Source organism: Aspergillus lentulus, assembly GCF_001445615.1.
Source record: "Aspergillus lentulus DNA, contig: Alt01, strain: IFM 54703, whole genome shotgun sequence".
NCBI lineage: Eukaryota > Fungi > Ascomycota > Eurotiomycetes > Eurotiales > Aspergillaceae > Aspergillus > Aspergillus lentulus.
In genome coordinates, this window is record NW_028322123.1 from 594,908 (window position 1) to 611,561 (window position 16,654).

At 51.3% G+C, this 16,654-nt stretch overlaps 7 protein-coding genes across 7 annotated transcripts; 3 read left to right on the forward strand and 4 right to left on the reverse strand.

The window, feature by feature from the left end:
• Nucleotides 1-362: 362 nt before the first annotated feature.
• ALT_0172 (uncharacterized protein) lies at nucleotides 363-4,836 on the forward strand (the record flags this gene model as incomplete). Its single annotated transcript, XM_033561503.2, has 2 exons — nucleotides 363-424; nucleotides 720-4,836. The coding sequence occupies 2 exons, from the start codon at nucleotides 363-365 to the stop codon at nucleotides 4,834-4,836; spliced, it is 4,179 nt and encodes a 1,392-aa protein (XP_033417394.2).
• A 1,152-nt stretch (nucleotides 4,837-5,988) lies between these two features.
• On the forward strand, nucleotides 5,989-6,996 carry ALT_0173 (uncharacterized protein; the record flags this gene model as incomplete). Its single annotated transcript, XM_033561502.2, has 4 exons — nucleotides 5,989-6,209; nucleotides 6,266-6,429; nucleotides 6,483-6,769; nucleotides 6,820-6,996. The coding sequence occupies 4 exons, from the start codon at nucleotides 5,989-5,991 to the stop codon at nucleotides 6,994-6,996; spliced, it is 849 nt and encodes a 282-aa protein (XP_033417393.2).
• A 458-nt stretch (nucleotides 6,997-7,454) lies between these two features.
• ALT_0174 (60S ribosomal protein eL31) lies at nucleotides 7,455-8,276 on the reverse strand (the record flags this gene model as incomplete). Its single annotated transcript, XM_033561501.1, has 3 exons — nucleotides 7,455-7,658; nucleotides 7,723-7,797; nucleotides 8,184-8,276. 3 exons carry the CDS (start codon nucleotides 8,274-8,276, stop codon nucleotides 7,455-7,457), a joined length of 372 nt encoding a protein of 123 aa, XP_033417392.1.
• A 425-nt stretch (nucleotides 8,277-8,701) lies between these two features.
• ALT_0175 (carbon-nitrogen hydrolase family protein) lies at nucleotides 8,702-9,649 on the reverse strand (the record flags this gene model as incomplete). The annotated part of the gene is made up of 2 exons (XM_033561500.1): nucleotides 8,702-9,525; nucleotides 9,595-9,649. The coding sequence occupies 2 exons, from the start codon at nucleotides 9,647-9,649 to the stop codon at nucleotides 8,702-8,704; spliced, it is 879 nt and encodes a 292-aa protein (XP_033417391.1).
• A 2,104-nt stretch (nucleotides 9,650-11,753) lies between these two features.
• Nucleotides 11,754-12,767, forward strand: ALT_0176 (uncharacterized protein; the record flags this gene model as incomplete). The annotated part of the gene is made up of 1 exon (XM_033561499.2): nucleotides 11,754-12,767. One exon carries the CDS (start codon nucleotides 11,754-11,756, stop codon nucleotides 12,765-12,767), a length of 1,014 nt encoding a protein of 337 aa, XP_033417390.2.
• A 134-nt stretch (nucleotides 12,768-12,901) lies between these two features.
• Nucleotides 12,902-13,903, reverse strand: ALT_0177 (retinol dehydrogenase 12; the record flags this gene model as incomplete). The annotated part of the gene is made up of 1 exon (XM_033561498.2): nucleotides 12,902-13,903. The coding sequence occupies one exon, from the start codon at nucleotides 13,901-13,903 to the stop codon at nucleotides 12,902-12,904; it is 1,002 nt and encodes a 333-aa protein (XP_033417389.2).
• Nucleotides 13,904-14,202: 299 nt separating this feature from the next.
• On the reverse strand, nucleotides 14,203-15,544 carry ALT_0178 (uncharacterized protein; the record flags this gene model as incomplete). The annotated part of the gene is made up of 3 exons (XM_033561497.2): nucleotides 14,203-14,940; nucleotides 14,987-15,072; nucleotides 15,124-15,544. 3 exons carry the CDS (start codon nucleotides 15,542-15,544, stop codon nucleotides 14,203-14,205), a joined length of 1,245 nt encoding a protein of 414 aa, XP_033417388.2.
• Between the last annotated feature and the right edge of the window lie 1,110 nt (nucleotides 15,545-16,654).

Genomic DNA, 16,654 nt, shown 5'->3' on the forward strand with positions numbered 1-16,654 from the left:
GATAAATGAACCGGAGTATTGGCGATTGATCCACACGAGAACGCGAATATACCGCCGCTTTTGCCGCTTGTGAAGACCGCCCATCAATATTCCTCTTCGCGTCTCTGCGCGCCGCTTTGCAGCAGTCGGAATCACTAAGTTGTGCTGTCTTCCTCGAGCGAGATTCCACGGGAAAACTCAATCGCTTTATTGCAGTTTTGCGCGATCGTCGAACCTGTCTCAGTTGATGAAGGATCACTTTCGCGAGTAGGAAACCAGGAAGGGGGTTGAGCTCACCTCGGAGACTCAATAAGCGATAGATGTCTAAAAGAGGAGCTGTTGGCCCTCAGGGCGATAAGGACTCCGATCTCTTTGCATTCAATATGGCGAGCACACCAGAAGAAAAGCCTCAGCGGGCCACTGCTGCGCAAATGGCACATAGAAAGTAAGTGCATGAGATTCATGGTTGCGATTAATTTTATGCATCTGTCATCACTTGTAGTGGCTTTATTCACTGAATGGGAGAGCGGCCACCATCAATACCAGCCTCCCATATTGTTGTGCACATTGTGTTGCTCGAATTCCTTTTTTTCTTTGTCTTTGGTTTTTCCGTTTCCTCTCCTCTGTTACCTCAACCCTTTCCACCTGAAAAGTTCTCCAACTCGCAATCGTTGATAGCGAATTTTCGGCTTCTTGTTCTATATTCTCCAACTTGAATTTGTAACTGACAACATCGGCAGAATTAAGGATATTCGGAGACGACCCCGCCCGAGTACGACTACTCCAAGCGCTACTGGAGCTACATTTAGCCCTTTCAATTCTATCGATCCCAATACTGTCTCGGGCTCCCAGCCTGCGACGAACGGCTTCTCTTTTGGTCAATCTCAGTCTCACAGTTTCCCAGGAGCTAGTTCAAATCCAAGCCAGCCCACTCAGAACGGAGGATCACCGTTTGCCTTTGGCTCAGGAGGTGCTGGTTCATCGTCCTTTAGTTTCTCTACATCCTTTGGTGGATCAGGGTCATCGGGGAATCCCTTTGCGACTCTGAACACTCCTGCGCCCAGCCAACCGTCTGATAATACTGGGTTTTCGGGCTTCAAAGGCAGTATGTTCAACGTACCACCCGCCGGAAGCTCTGCTCCAGGCCAACCGTCTCTGCCTTCGGGCGGTCTCTTTGGAACTGGCTCGCAGCAGACCACTGCTCCTGGAGGCATATTTGGAAGCACTTCCACCAGTGCGCCTTCAAGCCAGCCCGTGACAACGGCACCCTCCACTGGCAGCATTTTCGGCCAGAATAACGCCACTAGCACTGCTCCATCTACAAGTCTGTTCGGCCAGTCCGCATCAGACAAGCCTTCTCCCTTTGGCCAATCCACAGCGTTCGGTAGCGATTCGATGCAGACATCTCCTGACCCAAAGGCCAATGCTGCCGTATCGAAGCCAGCTATCTTCGGAGGAAGTGCTTCTCAGCCTGCATTTGGCGCATCCACAGGCTTCGGCAGTCCAGCGGGAGGTTCCGTTTTTGGGGGTGCTACACCGGCGGCTCAACAAACTCCGTCTAAACCACTTTTTGGGACAAAGCCGACAGAGCAAGCTACTCCAACCTCGACGCCTCTCTTTGGTGCTACTTCCCAGCAACCCACAGCAGGCGCTACGGCACCTACGCCCGCATCGACCTCTGCTACGCCCACAGCAACGACAGCCACGACGCTGTTTGGTACTGCTTCGCCGGCCAAGCCTGCAACGCCGTTCCAGAATCCTTTCCAGACTTCAAACCTTTTCTCAGGCGCGCCCTCTCCATCAGTTACACCAAAGCCTGCAGAAGAGAAAGGACACGAAGAGAAGACAGGCGAGTCAGCCCTGCCCAAGACCGACTTCCAATTTTCCTCCTCCACAACCGGAGGCAATCTCTTCACCAAGAGCGAAAGCGCTGCTGCTGCGCCTTCAACTATATCATCAGCTGGCCTGTTCCAGGCACCGGCCACGGGCAGCCTGTTTGCGCCCAAGCCTGCTTCTGCAGAGACTGATAAGCCCGAGACTCCCAAGGCAAATCCTTTCAGCAGCCTTTTCGCTCCTAAACCATCCACTACCATCCAACCCACGCCAGAACAAAAGCCTGCACCTGCTGCTGCTCCGTTCGGCTCCCTCTTTTCTCCCAAGCCTAGCACACCTAATGAAGGTGCGAAAGCGGGAGAGCCAGCGAAACCGGTCGCGTCTACCCCGGCTATTTCGTCTGCAGCTCCTCCATCAGCCGGCCTTTTCGCGCCGCAGCCTTCGTCTCTCTCGACCACTGCTGCGGAGAGCAAAACCCAGACACCTGCGTCTCAAGGCGTTTTCAAAGTCAATGGTGCAGCACCCGCTCAGCCAGCACCTTCAGCCAAGCCTCCCGCAGTCCAATTCGTCGAGAGCTTGCGGCCGACCAAATTGCCTACTGGACTGAGCGAACAACAGAAGAAAGATTTTGATCTTGTGTATAGTCTCCGCATGTTAAATGAATGCTTTCAACGCGAGATCGCTCGACTAAACCCTTCAACGGACGACTTTGACGCCACCATTCTCTTTTACATGCGCGTCCGTGAAGTGATTGGTGCGCCAACCGCACCGCGCTCATATAAGCGGAAGGCCGCCGACGATGAAAGTGCTGATCTTGAGACACAATCAGCGAAGAAAGTCAAGCCCTTCGGCACCACCGGTGTACCGGTGACCCCGAGCACCAACATCTCCTCACCTTCCCAGAAGATGAACATCGGACCAAGCTCCATTACAACAACACCGTCTAAGCTTTTTGATACAAAACAGACCGCACCAACTACCAATGGAAAAATGGCTGAGGAAAAGGCTGAAACTGGTGTTTCGGTCTCTCGGTCTGAGAACCGTTCCGATAGTGACTCTGCCACAGCGAGCATCTTCGCTCAGTCGTTCTCGAAATCGAAAGCTGATGATTCAGAGGCCACAAGTGCAGTGTCTCCCAGGCCAGCTACTCCAGAAACCAATAAGCCTTCTCTATTCTCTACCACCCCGACTGCGTCTCCGGCGAAGCCCCTATTTTCTTCATCGACTACCACCAAGGAGAATGCAACATCCAGCTCCATCTTCTCTCAACCTACCTCAAGCCCTGGGTTCACGTCATCGACAGCCAGTGTCGGCACGCCTGCCCAGAATCTGTTCGCCCCGAAGCCCACAGGTGATGGGAAAACTGAGGCGCCAGCCGCTCCCAAATTCGGTACCGGTACTGCGACGAACTTTTTCGCTCAGTTCAAATCCATTGCCGATAAGAGTGCTGAGAAGGAAAAGGAGAAGCGCAAAGCAGAGGATTTCGACTCCGAGGAAGAAGACGAAGCTGAATGGGAACGGAAAGACGCCGAACAGCAGCGCAAGAAACGCGAGGAGTTGGAGGCTCAGTCTAAAAAACGCGCCAAGTTTGTTCCAGGCAAGGGATTCGTCTTCGAAGACGAGAGCAGCGATACTACGGAACCCAAGAAACCAGCACAAACATCAGCTTCAACTGCCAGTTCATCCGTGTTTGAAGCAAAGCGAGACACTCCGGTCAAAGCGAACAATATCTTTGGTCATCTCTCTGCGACCCCATCAGAGGTAGAGGAGGATAATGATGCTGACGATACTGAAGAGGCGTCAGCTGCTGGGGAAGATGCTGATGAAGAGTCCAAAGAGTCCTCTCTGGTACCGGCCAGCGACCGCGACGGTAGTCGGGATGCGGAAACCAGCGAAGCAGACTCCAAAGCCGTTTCGGTCAGCGGAGCCGAGTTCTCTGCCAATGACAGCAGTGACGACGGCGATTTTTCTAAAGCTCTGACGAAGTCAAAACAAGCCTCGAGCGATGGTAAAAGCTTATTTGATCGGGTTCAGCCTAAGCGGCAAACCGACGAGGAACCAAAGAATCCCTTTTCTTCCCTCTTTAGCCCTTCGTCCAAGTTCTCTTCTTCCATGACGACTCCTGGGACGTCCACACCGAATCCGTTTGGCTCACCCAGTACCCCTGCGCCCGGCCAAGGTGATTCTGCCGAAACTAAGCCATCATCTAGTATCTTCAAGTCTTCGGTTAACACGAGCGGTGGTCTTTTTAATTCCGGACCGGCAAGTACTGGAACGAGCACGCCGTCAATCTTCGGCCAGAGCTCGTCGAAACCAGCAGGGGACAAGACCTGGAAGCCCGATTCCCCCATCAAATTCGCCGACTCGACTGCCACGGCACCTTCGACCACGTCGAAGCCTGATGCCGGGCCCACAGCTCAATCAACCGACTCCTCAAAGCCATTCTCTGCTCTCTTCGGCGCGCCAGCCGCCGGGGCGAAGGCGTCTGGCAGTGGACAGTCGGCGCTAGGGTTCTCCTTTGGTGGTCCGTCACAGCAGAACTCTTCCTTCCTAGCTCCTTCCACCGTCACTTCCGCTACTGGCAGTCGCGCGTCTACTCCCGGAATGACCTCCGATACTGGCGCGGAGGAGTCTGGAGATGGAGAGGCTGCCGAATCTCTACCCCAGGTTGATCTTGCTCGCAGCAGAGCGGGCGAAGAGGACGAAGACATTGTGATAGAGACTCGGGCGCGAGCATTGAAGATCAAGCCTGGCGCAGGCTGGGAAAGCCAGGGTGTCGGTTATCTCCGTGTTCTGAAAAATCGCAACACTTCTCGCTCTCGCATCATCCTGAGAGCCGACCCAAGTGGCAAGGTTGTCCTGAACGCAGCCTTGTTGAAGGATATTAAGTACACCATTAACGCAAACAGTGTGCAGTTCCTGGTTCCCCAGGCTGAAGGCGCCCCGGAACAATGGGCTGTTAGAGTGAAAGGAAAGGAGGAAGCTGAGCGTTTGCATTCTGCAATTGAAGAGTCTAAGGCGTAAGCACAAGCTGTGTTTACATATCACGAATCGGCGTTGTACATTTGGTCTATCTCGAACACTTTCGCGGCTTTTCTTACGACAGTTTACACCGATTCCGTCCGGCCATAACCGTGATTCCATGGTTTATGCGGACGGGCCTGAAAGCCGATGCTTGTATTTTTCTTCCGCCAAGGAATCATGGTTGCCATGCGATTTCGTTCATCGGACTAACCTACTTTGTATCTGCGACGGTCATGTCAAATTTGTCTTTTCTACCTGGGTGCCGTATTTTGTCCATTCTTTCTCCTGTCTTTTTGAACCATGAGCACTAGAAGTTGGCGTCATTTTGTTGAACCATTTTTGCATTCCATATTCTTCCTGCCGCCCATTTCCCCAAATTCAGATCATGGCCTTGTGTAACTATTTCGCATTTCAATTACACTGCGTCATCAACATCATGTTATTATCTATGGAACAAGACAGGCGCCTTAGCATAGCGTGTGGGTTCGAACCATTGCAATGCACCCTCCATCTAACATTTCATTCATACCTTATCTTTATTGGATTCCCTGGCGTTGTTTCTTTGGCATGGCGCACATTGAGGTGTGAGTCCAATTATAGTTGATGGAGAGTCTGAATCTCAGTCAAGTCATCTCGAGGATAGAGTCTCGTATACATGCCGTCATCCCAACCGCATATATTGACAATCAGGAATCAGTATCATTCTCCCCACGAGAATAATGTCTTTTTCCCATCACTGCTCTGAGCCAAGAATACCACAAGGCCTCAAAGCCCTTCAGAGGCAGCCACGGTTGAATAATTTCACACCAAGGATTGACTTAATCAGTTAATTCATCCAATACCTGCTTATCCTTAGGTAGAGAGCTTCGGTATCCCTAAATGAGTGATCAACGAAGCCTTACCTTGGTTTCTTTCACTGGACCCTACCTTACTTGTGTCGCTGTCAGAAATTCATGCTCTTCTCAACTTGCTCTCCCTTTCAACCCTTCCTCTCCTGCCCTCTTTTAAAGATCTTACCGGTCATCAAAAACCTCTGAACCTTGTACCGCAAGGCTGACAGATCTATCACTATTCTGAGCCCTGGCCAGCCTTCAGTATAACAATAACTGACTCCAGAAGCCCCAAAGACTTGATCTTCGAAGCAAAGCCAAAATGGAAGAACAGACCCAGCATAGCATTCCCTTCACTAAGTTCATACACCATTCAGCACGCGGATTCCAAACTTGGCAAGAGCTTTGCAAACACATCCGAAGACAGGTTCTCCAAGCACAATCTTCAACTGAAATTGCCTACACTTCGGTTTCCCCCGACTGGGGTCCAGTGATTGTCGACTCGCTGGACGAGGACGGCGACGTCGAACGCTTGAACGCCGCGTAAGTGAACACTGCCAATCGTCCCTATATTCCTTGCTGATGATGCTCGGGCTCAGCCTCAACTACAACTCTGTTACACAGACCTTGCTAGCCAAAGTTGTATATACCCGTCTCTTTGCATGTCATTTTAACTGGATGCTTATCCAGGAACACGACTGGCTCAGGCAAAATTTTGTCAGGGATGGTCACCTCGATCTTCTCATAGTATCGGCAAACGCTAGTCAGTCTTCAGCTATGGACTGTATGGTATATGATATGGCTAACTCTGGGTAGCGTATGGGCGATTCGAGGCCCCGTATTCGGGTTCGAGGAAGATACCCACCTTCTGCATGATCCCAGACAATCGATACCACCCCTCATTGGTAATCGAATGCGGAGATTCCGAGTCCAGAGAGCGACTCCTAGAAGATATGAGACTATGGCTTATCGGTGCCCGTCCATTTGTCAAGGTCGTTGTGATAATTATGTATGCTCGCACAGGCAACACCAATCAAGTGGAAGGCAGAGCTGAACTCTACGTTCGAGACGCAAATGGCTACCCAATCCTCCAGCAAGAAGCAGTACGTTGTCTTCCCTTACTATTGCTGACCGGGGCTCACCAGAATAATAGACCATCTTTCCTGCGACCCAGTCTGAGTGCTCACTTGGGATCACTGCTGGAGATCTCTTCGGCCCGGTGCTCCCCCAAGGTCTGCAAGCCGACACAGTTCTCCCCTTGAGCATCGATAACCTTCGAAAGGAGGCTCGTGATGCAATGGTGCACATGGACTTGGCCCCTGCCACTTAGCGCAGGAACATGCTGGCTTAGAGTAGAAAGGACTAGATGATCGCTGAGTATTAGGGTTCTACAGAGATTTTGCTGTTTCGCTCGCATTACCAAATCAATATCTCACGAATCTCAAACGGGTGATGATACAACGACACCCCGTTACCCAAATGGCAAAGACATTTAATGGGAACGAACTACTCGCGATACGATTCTTTCAAGCAAGAGGGTATAAGGAATTCAATTAAAGGATCTCCTGGTAGCCACGTCGACTATAGTTCCTCTGTAGTCTCGCATCAATCGATACAACCCTACCCGATAAGTCCCACATGATGATATTTCACTCCGTACTCCCGAGCCTGAAAGAGAAGCACCGATGACCGAAGCTACAGCGGAAGGAAAGAAATTTTCATTTCATCGAATTTGTTTTATTGTTCCAAGTCAACCGTAACCCAAGACCCAGGCAGGAAGCGATCCATTTATTCGTCAACAACAGCGGTGTGCAGACCCTTGGCGTCCTTGACGTTGACGGCCTGGACGTAGGAGTAGAGTCTCTCCTTGGCGCCCTCCTCGTCGTTACGCTTGCGGGAGATGCGGACACGGAGGCGGAAGGGAACGCCCTTGACACCGGCTTCCCAGACCTTCTTGTTCAGCTGGGGGTCGAGGCGGACATCCTTGGTGCCCTGATCACGAACGTGAGTGGTTAGCTGTATTCAATCTCGTCACTTCCCGGGAAAAGAAACTTACCATAGCCCGCTCAGCGAAGGCGCGGATCTCCTTGATAGCACGAGGAGCGCGCTTCTTGAAAGTAACACCGTGCATCTATAGATCGAGCAAAAAAAGGAGAAATTAGTCTTCCGCCCAAATGCCATCTGGTAGAGTGAATCTGCGAAGATGCTATTTGCGGCCATAGAGGTGGACTTCATCAAACTATTTCTTCTTTTTTTGTGGTCGTGTGTATTGTGTATGTTCCTCCTCTTTCCTTGGGTTTCGGATTCCAATTCCCAAGACGAAAAATCTCGCACAAGCCCTTCTGCAGCGGATTCCTCCTCACACACAAGGTTGTTTCGAGATGTTCCCACACGTTGTTCTCCGTCCATGCCTCAGGGTGTTTGGTTCCGCAAGGTCGCAAAGAGTCGGTCGATTTATTGACCACGAGATTGTGTGCAAAGGAAAATAAAAGCAAAGGTCCAGCGTCTTCAACGTACTCTCTTGTGCATGTTGATGGTGTACTCGCGGGTGACAACGTCGGCGATGGCCGAACGAGTCTTCTTGCCGGTGGTCTTGACGGTGCTGGACATTTCTGGAACAGTACGAAAAAAATGTCAGTAATCCTCAGTTCTGGGGAAAGAGAACTGCGCGACACAGAGATTGCGGAATTGATACTGACTGAATGGGCTGACACAGAACGTCGGCTGTCGTTGGCGATGTGGTCGACTGTCAAAGGAATTGGGATTTTCAGATGGCGTTTTTTTGGTGGTCGAAATTCAGTGTGGCTCGCTTATCGTGTGCCAGCACCCTGATTGGGTAGTTATTGTCACGTGATAATACACCCTCCGCCGCTAATCGAGACTGTCCTGAGGCTACACTAATGGCTCTTCATAGATGTTGTACTCGGAATAGGTAGTATTTATTGAATTGACATCTATCGGTCATAAGTCATCTATCACTAGCCCTCTTGTTTCCTCCTCCCAGAACGCAACACCAAATGTATCCTCTAAGCGTGTCATTTCTCGGCGCTCACATCAGGGTATAGGTCAAAACGTCGCTGAGAATAGACGGGGATGCCCTTTCGAGTGTTCTGAATAGACTCGTTATCCAGGTCTGCGTAGACAATCGTTTCCGTCTCGGCTGCTTCTGCCAGGATCTCCGCATTAGGATTGACGATCAGACTGTGGCCCCAAGCGTGGTATGTTGCGTTCGTATCACGAGCCGGGCTGCACAAGCCAACATAGATCTGGTTGTCAACCGCACGAGCGCGACCAAGGAGGGCCCAATGAAGAGGGCCTGTGGTCATATTGAAGGCGCCAGGGTAGATCAGCGCGAAAGCTCCCTTGCGCGCTGCGATCATTGCCGACTCCGGGAAACGGATATCGTAGCAGATGGCGAGACCGATCTTGCCATATTCTGGGAGATCGACGAGGGTCAACTGGTTTCCAGGCGAGAGTACTTCGCTTTCCTTGAACGTAATCTTCCCGGGGATGTCAATGTCGAATAGGTGCGTCTTGCGGTGTGTGCCAATGAGAGAACCTGTCGGCGAGAACACAAGGGAAGTGTTGTAATACTTCTTTGTCGAAGTGTCCAGCTCGGGTATACTGCCTCCTACCAGGTATGCCTGGGCCTCCGCAGCGATGGCCGACAGAGCATGGTATGAGGGGGATTGTTCTTTCGTGGGAGGCGACGGGAGTAGTGTCTCCGCATACGAAGGGAAATATTGTGTTCCATACGGCGAGTTGAAGCATTCAGGGAGAACGATAAGCTTCGCGCCTGCTTTTGCAGCCTCAAGGACCTTGGTCCTTGCGTGAGAGAGATTAACGGCTTTGTCCGCCCCTATGACCGAGCAGATGTTAGTACGGGATGGACCTAGAGATCATGGATGCTTGGAAGATCGTAGCATACCTGAAGCCAGCTGCACCAAGGCTAACTTAAGAGGTTGTTTCAAAAGGGCAGCCATCCTGACAAATGCAACGATTGTTGGGAAGTTGAGGTTATCAGTGGTTGCACCGATGCGGGGAACTTCCTAATAAATGGGGTCGAAGTGGCGGCCGATTCCCGTTGCTTTATCAGTGTCGCTTTCGAGAGTTCCCAGAGTTCAAGCTTTCTCTAACCGACAACCGCTACATCTATTGCATTTCCTACAATTGGTATAGTGATTCTGGCAAGATGAAGAGCATCAGTTTGTACCGTAGGCTTCCAATTGTGGCCGATGACTGTTTTGCATCTGTTCCCTTGCATCCTGCCCGTCGGTTGCTGTCGGGGAGCAGTCTATATGCGGACATCGATACCGGTGCATAGCAGCAGAGGCATGATGTAATGCTGCTTGCAATTCGACTCAACGGAGCTGCTTCCTATCAAGAGATTTGAGTGCTCTGTTTATATTGATCAAGAGTTGGACGGTCTTCTCCTTGTTCTGAGGACTGTGCTAGATGTTCGGTCTGGCCTTTCGGCTCCCTGCAATACGAGACATGGCACAATTATTCTATGACGAAAATGACTACTCCGTACGAAGGTCGTTGTTTTCTACGACGATGACGCCTGTTTGCATAGTTCTACCGTTTGTCTATGAAAGTGAGACCTTCCCTGATCGTGAAAAGCAATGGCTCGGTTACATACGGCAATTAGGGTCCTGCCCAACAATGAAGATCATGAAGTTCTTCAGGCCATTTCAAGCCGCTCGACAGTTCGACTTGCCCGTAACCAGGATAGTCGCAGGGGGTCTGATACTAGCCATCCCGGCAAAAAGAAATGATGTTTCTGCGGTGAAATCGTGAAACAGGTTCTACTAGCCGGTTATCCGTTCTCGCTGTGATATGAGACCGACCCAGTTTAATGATCGACCGTTGACAAAATGGGTTCTTTCTCCGGAGAAGGATGTCATTACTCTTCAATGATATGAGCGGGCGCAATTCCTCCATCCCGTGTACGGACAGTCAATGTCGTAGTTGGCCCTGACGGCTTCATCATGGAGATTCCACTCAATCTATCTTCAGTCTGCAAGTCTAGACGAGTGACTTCTTCAGAACATGAGATGAATTGGACGTTTCATGCAGTTGGTACTAACTGCTGGTTGTGTGAAGCCGTTGAGGATCACAAATGGCATATGCAGGTCTCCTTGAGCCTTGCAGATATGTCTGTAGATCGCATAATATATCGACCTTCCACGCTTCAATTAATCCTTCAAAATGGATTCATCACAGATGAGGAATCACTTCAATATATTGAATGCTGCGCGACGACTATCGCCATAGTGTAACTTGTGTGTCGATATCAGTTCCGAAGCTAACGAGAAACGACTACTCAAACCAGAAAGGCGGAGCATCCACAGGCCTGTCATACTCATTATCATCCGTCAATGCCTGTAGTCTAGGGGAGAGACTAACGAGCGGGATAACTTGAGACGAGAAGGAGAGGCGAATAGCAATCCGGCTGAGTCAGCGAGTCTGGCCCCTGAGGCATCAAGTGCACGGAGAACTCTCTGGCTTTTCCTGTGTCGATTCCAATTTAGATACAAAGTGTTCAGAAATAAATATGGAGAAAAAGGGGCAAAGGAGACTCCCTTATCATCTCCTGTGTCTCTGCTTCCCATTATTCTTTTCTTCTGGTCCTTGATTATTGAACCATGGATAGCCGGAGGGTGCCTTTCTTCTGCCCACCAACCATCAGTCTGTGATCCTCCTCCCGCCGGTGAGACAGCGTCACAGCCGCCCACTGATTCCCCACGGCCTTCGCCTATTCCGTTCATTTTGCCCCAGGGTTCGGATGTTCTGTGGGTTTCAGGCCTTAAGCAGCCTTAAGCGCCCCATTATTCTTTTCTCATTTTTACTGTCTAGCGTGGTTTTTCTTTTTCCTGCAGCACAGCGGAACGGGAAAAGTCCGAAGTGGCCAATCTTGGTAGTGTCTAGGCTCTCTAATAAGTTGCCCGAGACGCGCTGCCGCCTGATACTTCAATTCTGGTGATTCTCAGCACTCATTGCCATCAGATGATCTAGGCATATACAAAACCAACAGGCCATCACACAACGCTCGTTACAGTCGGTTCGAAGGTTAAACACGGCGTCATGTTCGAGGACTTTTCCTTCTCTTCACCGTCGTCCACCAGACCTCCGCGGCTGGCGTTCGACGGGGACGATCGACTCATGATTGATGGTGATAGTTCTATGATCTCGCCATTGTCCTCTCGGTGCCCCTCGCCTAGATCGACGTCGTCGCACAAATTTCCTCGGAGTTTGCACCGCTCACGATCATCACACTTTCGCTCCCCTCAGCCGCCTACCTCTGTGCCGTTCTCCGCTTACGACGGCAAAAGACTTTCCATCAGCACATTGACAAGGAAGCTCCATGAGCATACTATCCAGAGTCAATCTCAGGAGGAGAGAGTTGACGACGTACCCACCTCGCCGTCAACGCCCCGGTCGGTGTCCGATATGGGGTCGGTATCTGGGCAATTTCATGGGTACTTCCTGACGCCTCCCGACACGGACCATGACGACGAGGGATACTGTGACTCGGCGTCGATGGCCTCTCTCTCACCCTCATTGTCACCTCATCAGCAATCTCCATTTCTGGGAGCCCTATCCGCCCCGCTGGACTTGACGTCGCAGGGTGGGGCTCTCGAAAGCCTGTTGAACGGTGGACTTGATACTACGATGAACATCCGGGCACATCGACAACATATCTCCCGCCTGCAATGCAATCCTTCGGACGTCGAAGCCATTAGACGGGCTCTTATATCTGAAGATGAGACGTCGGAGTTCGACCGATCCAACGAAGACGACTGTCACCCAAGCTCACTCCCTCTGCAGCTGTCGCCCCGTAGGCGGGCTGTCACGCTCAGCCGGAGCCGTTACCGACCGATCACCGCCACTTCTGGCCTTTCTGATACATCAGGAGTTGAGCATCGGGACCGGCGGAAAAGCACTGCTGGCGTCCCCTCATCTCACCGTATCGAAAAGAGCTATTGCTTGTCATCGAGCCGGGATTACCGCAAGAAAAGCGATCAAGGCTTGAGAAGGAAGAGTCTGGTCAGCGCTGCATTGGCTTCCGTGGTTGAAAAGGCACCGCAGTCGACTTGATCTACTGGGATCTACTGCCCCTTGAGAGACTTTTCTTTCAATTGTACATATTGAGATAGATACCCGGCCTGTATATACTTCGTCAGAGCGTATCAACTTGTTCATTTCACGTCCGCGTATACGTCACTCTCGTCCTAATCCTCTCGCAACCCAACCAACCGTCGAGACTCCTCCCACAATCTCTCCGCGCTCTCCTGATCCCAAATATGCATCGCATACCCAGGATCGATCGTCCGAAACCCCGGCCTCGCCGGCCCCGACTCCCTACAATCCTCCAAATACTTCCCGCCTTTCCCCTCCCACTCCCTCCCCACAGCCGCCACCACAACCGTCGCAGCCCCCTGCTCCTCCGTCTTCAGATACGGCCTCATCCCAGGCTTCCGCCACTCCTCCATCACCCCATCATCCACAAACTTCTGCAACCCCGTGAAAATCAGCCCCGGGTGCACACTAAGCCCATGCAGCCCCCGCCCCGCAAACCGCCTCTCAATCTCATTCATCATATAGATATTCGCCGTCTTGCTCTGCGCATACGCCAGCGCGCCGTCATATTTCTCTATCTCAAACTGCAGATCCCCAAACCGAACTCCGCTCTTCCGGTGCGCGGACGACGTCACCCCCACCACGCGCGAGTGGAATTGTGGTGTCGCAGACCGCAAAAGGATGGGTTTAAGGAGCTCGAAGAGCAGGAAATGGCCGAGGTGGTTCGTTCCGAATTGGGTCTCGAAGCCGTTTTCTGTGCGGCCCTCTGGTGTGGCCATTACACCGCCGTTGTTGATTAGGATGTTGAGCTTGTCGCTTTGTGAGAGGAAGGAGGTTACTGCTTGCCGGATACTGGACAGGCTGGCGAGGTCCATGTGGAGGAGGCGAATCTCCCCTTGTGAGGAGGGTTTGCTGTCTTTGACGGAGGCAGGGGTAGAGTCAGACGCAGGGGCGAGGAGATCGGCCAGCACGTGTCGGGCTTTGGGGATGTCGCGAACGGCGAGGAAGAGGGTTGCGTTTGTTTTGGAGAGGGCGCGGGCGGTTGCGGCGCCGAGGCCGGAGGAGCAGCCTGTGATTAGGATAACTTTGTCCGGGAGGGCGTGGGTGAGGTTTTCGGACTCGATGACGGAGAGGGCCGTTGGGTGGTTTTCCATGTTTTGGGTCAGTACAGTGTTTGCTTCGAGCTGAGGATGGCGACTGTGAATGACTGAGGTTTTCTATGGGGTATACGGTATATCATGAACCAACCCAGGGCTTGGTAACTACGTCAGAATGGCGACGCTTGCATGACCTCCCTGACTGACTCGAGGTGCACCTTACTACACCGGAGGATGAAGAGATTAAAGTATATACCAGGCTAATCTATCGCAATGAAACAGAAACCAGCTCCAGGCTGTCATATAGGAACCCACTCACACCGCGGTGTCTCGGACAGAACACACTGTTGACCCTATCATCGAAAGAACCGGCCCCTCCGCAGGGAACGCGCAAAGCTGCGTAACTTTCTAAACGGATTGCGTTTCCCGCGCTTCTTCCGATGTGATGAAGACCTCTCGGTCGGTTCGCTCCGCTGCATCTCGTCATACTTCATCGCGATAATATCGTCCGTGGTGCTCGTCCATCCTGCCCCGTCGTAGGAGGCTAGAACCGAATACCCCGGCTCCCCAAGTTCACTTCCGTATGATTGCGCTGTCATCGGCCTGGACTGCGGAGGCGAGCTCCACTTGTGAGATTGCGGGATATCGGTCTCATTTCCCTCCAATCGTTCGGAGATGGACGGCATAGGATGATACGGTATGTCACCGATGAGTTCGTAGTGGGCTTTTTCTTCGTCAGCGTCGGAGATGTAAAGGTCGTGAACCTGGTTGTGGTCATGATTTGCTTCAACGGTCTCGTCATGCTCCAAGATCAAGGTCTCGCTCTGAGGCCGTGTTGCGTTGAACGAGTCCCGCTGGTCGTCTATGATGGACGAATTATCGACGTCTTCAATGTATGAGACTATGCGGGCGAATTTCAACGATTCATGCGGATTAAGTATTTCGAACGACGTCCCCTGATGCTCGACTGTGGCGGTTGGGCGTCGCAGTTCCAGCAGCATCGAATCCGAGCGAGCTTTGGTATGTCTGGGAGTGAATGTTTGCTCCTGTGACTCTGGCTCAGGGAACCGGGCGAGCCTAGCTCGGAAAGTCTCCTATACCTTGTCAGCTCAGTTAACCGTGTGGTTTCGGCAAACTCACCAGCAATTGATGCGGACTATGCACGGGACTCGGACGGAGCGTTTGCTCTGAAGTGTTGATATCTAAGAAACTGGATGGGAAGGAAACTGTATCCATTAGCATACCCTCACACGGCGCGACAGCGGATTAACACCCACGGAGTGATTCGTCAAGCCCAGGCCCATTCTCACCTCGGTATGAGACAGGACTGGGCGTATATGACGGAGACAGCGGAGGCGGGCTCGACGCCGCAGACGATACTGAAAACGAGCACAATGGAGGCGTCAAGCTCGTTTGGCTTTTGTTCAGATCCAAGGCTGCGTTTTTACGCCGTAGGGTCTTCCCTCCGTTGCGATTGAGGGCGATGAAGCCGTCATCCTGCGTAAGAAACCTCCGGTAGTGGTGCAGGGATAATGCTCCCGGATATCCCGGCTTCGGCGTTGCGGCGTCGAAGGCGGTCGATAAAAAAGAAGGAGAGTCCAGAGATGGAGATGTGAGAGACTGTTTTAGTGGGGGGTGAAGCTGGAGAGGTTCATGGCAGCCGGTTTGCCAAATTTGGTGGTCATGATCGAGATCCATGATAGCTTATCTTTTGAAGACGGAGAGATATGTTGCTCCCGCTGAAAAGGAAAACACCTTAGATATAAAGGAGCGATAATAGAGAGCCTGTCAATTGAACCAGGCCACTGTCTGACGGCATTGAAGGTACAAGTACAGGTGCATGAGGGCAGGACATATTCCGACCGTTAGGGCCATGAATCAAACAAAGAAACAGACATTATGATTCTGACCTTCCGCAGTCAGACTATAAACAAAAAAAGGAGAGAAGAAGAAAGGGGGACGAAGAGGTTGTAAAAGATAAAAAAGAAGAGACAGATGGGCCCTGGACAAAAAAAGAAACAAGCAAACGTCACATTGCCAGGCCAAAATCAATAAATCATGGAATTAAAAATAACCAGCATGTATTGATTTTCTTTCGGCATCAAGGGAGCCCTGTCGCTGCTTCTGGGCGCCACATAGAAGGATTAAGTCCACTCACTTGGAATAATGAACACGCACTATGCAGTGGCCCCTTTAAATATTTAGATGGATTCGATATCGATATTAACTTACAGTGGAGAGAATGACAGCTATGCCTGTTGCGCTCAAAGAGTGTTTTTTTACTACAGCTGCTACTGCTAAAGACCACCTGACTTACCAGTGTTTGCCCCTGATCATATTGCAAAGGAGGATTTATGGGATGAGCAGATTAGAACATCACTCCTGGATTCAATGATGGACATCCTTCAAAAGAGGCCGACCTGACTACTTTCTCTTAAAGGATGCTGTCATTGATGTGGATGAAGTAATAGAGCTTGAGAGTGCCAGAAGTATGTAACTACTTTAGAACTACATGGCTCACAGCCTCATGTCTGCATCCCATGGCAGAAATCGAAGAGCTAGGCACCTCCATTATAGAATCATGCACGCCACACTATTATCCAACTCAATAACCACACCAAGGATATCACAATAAAGATATTTGTCAATGGATGCCCTCTGGTCTTCAGTGATGACAGTTTGATGGGGCAAGCATTTCAATCCCTTGCTCCGATCATGCCACTAATGTTTCATCACCAAAGTGGTTTCAGCTGATTCTATACAAATTAGCCACTTAGTGTTGAAGGATTCATACCTACCGTACTTTGC